Source organism: Camelina sativa, chromosome 3 (genome assembly GCF_000633955.1).
Source record: "Camelina sativa cultivar DH55 chromosome 3, Cs, whole genome shotgun sequence".
NCBI lineage: Eukaryota > Viridiplantae > Streptophyta > Magnoliopsida > Brassicales > Brassicaceae > Camelina > Camelina sativa.
Window position 1 is genome coordinate 12,541,229 of NC_025687.1, and position 1,146 is coordinate 12,542,374.

The 1,146-nt window shown below is 40.4% G+C and overlaps 1 protein-coding gene across 1 annotated transcript in view; it reads right to left on the reverse strand.

Moving 5' to 3' along the window:
* The window catches only part of LOC104776774, a 3,808-nt gene extending 2,786 nt beyond the window's left edge, over positions 1 to 1,022 (reverse strand). The window contains exons 1-4 of the mRNA XM_010500892.1: positions 955 to 1,022; positions 803 to 878; positions 299 to 372; positions 122 to 199 (exon numbers count right to left, since the gene is read on the reverse strand). Of these exons, the coding sequence (XP_010499194.1) occupies positions 122 to 199; positions 299 to 372; positions 803 to 845 (195 nt within the window). The 5' untranslated portion in view covers positions 846 to 878; positions 955 to 1,022. The remainder of the gene's footprint in view (positions 1 to 121; positions 200 to 298; positions 373 to 802; positions 879 to 954) is intronic.

The following is a 1,146-nucleotide window of genomic DNA, read 5'->3' on the forward strand; positions in this document are numbered from 1 at the left end:
AAAAAAAAAAAAAAAAAAAAAAAAGAGCTCAATCACAGTAACGTAAGTCCTCAGTACGTCTATATCTTATCTCGCTCTATCCGACAGCTTATCTTAGTTAATAAATTAATGTCAAACTAACCTGGGCCGCAAGTACATCATTGTGGGGATTGGTAGCTGGTTTGGTAGGTTCTTCTTGTTTCAGTTGCCTAAATACCATCTGCCAACAGAAACAAAACCATTGCCTTATTTTGTCAAACCGCATCATAAACATGTGGGAGTGGCCAAGCTTTAGCACAACATAGAAAAATTTGAATACCTTAAAAGCACCCGAGACTACACTCGAGACATCTAGTGCGCTCCCTTCTGTAGCAAAAGCTGACCCAACAAGACCTAAAGTAAAATTTGCAAAATAATCATAACATTGTAAAATGCAGTAACATGGATGAACATAAAGCACGTACACTAAATCAATCGATTCAGCAAGTTCACAATCATTGTAAGTGCCATTAACATAGAAACTAAAACAAAAGCCTCTCCTACCCTAATAAAAATTAACAGCAAAGGCAATTGAAGGATGTATTCAGACAAAGCTGTAATCAGAATCCAATGCGCCACAGATGTAAACCACACTGAAAGATGAAAAGCCTTAAACTTTGAGCCAGTCAAAGGACACTGATGTTATGTACAGGAACCAAAGGGTTTAAGAAAAACCCTAACTTTCAATCCTCTAAAATTGCGATTACCCATCAAAACAATTTTAAAAAACTAGAGAGAGAATTCGACAAGCGAACAAATTAGTCACTGATATAAAAGCACAGACCTGCACCGATGAGGAGGGTGAGCTTCCCGAGCGGAAGAGCCATGGCTAGATTATACGAGCTTATACTGCGAAGAAACTAAGATGGGGAACGAAGCCGCGTGAGAGAAGATCTAAGAGAGGAGGATTGGTAGAAGAGAGCTGTGGGAACGTACCGGCTGATACAGAGGCAGCTCTTGGGACGCCAATGAAGTGAGACAGAGAGGGATAGAGACGACGACGTGCGACTATATTGTTCCCTTGAGATCGAGGCACAAAACAGAGCTGCTCATACCAAACCGACATTTCCGGTCAGATTCGGTTTCATATGATACCCGATCCGATCATGTTAATTGGTCCATTTTTTT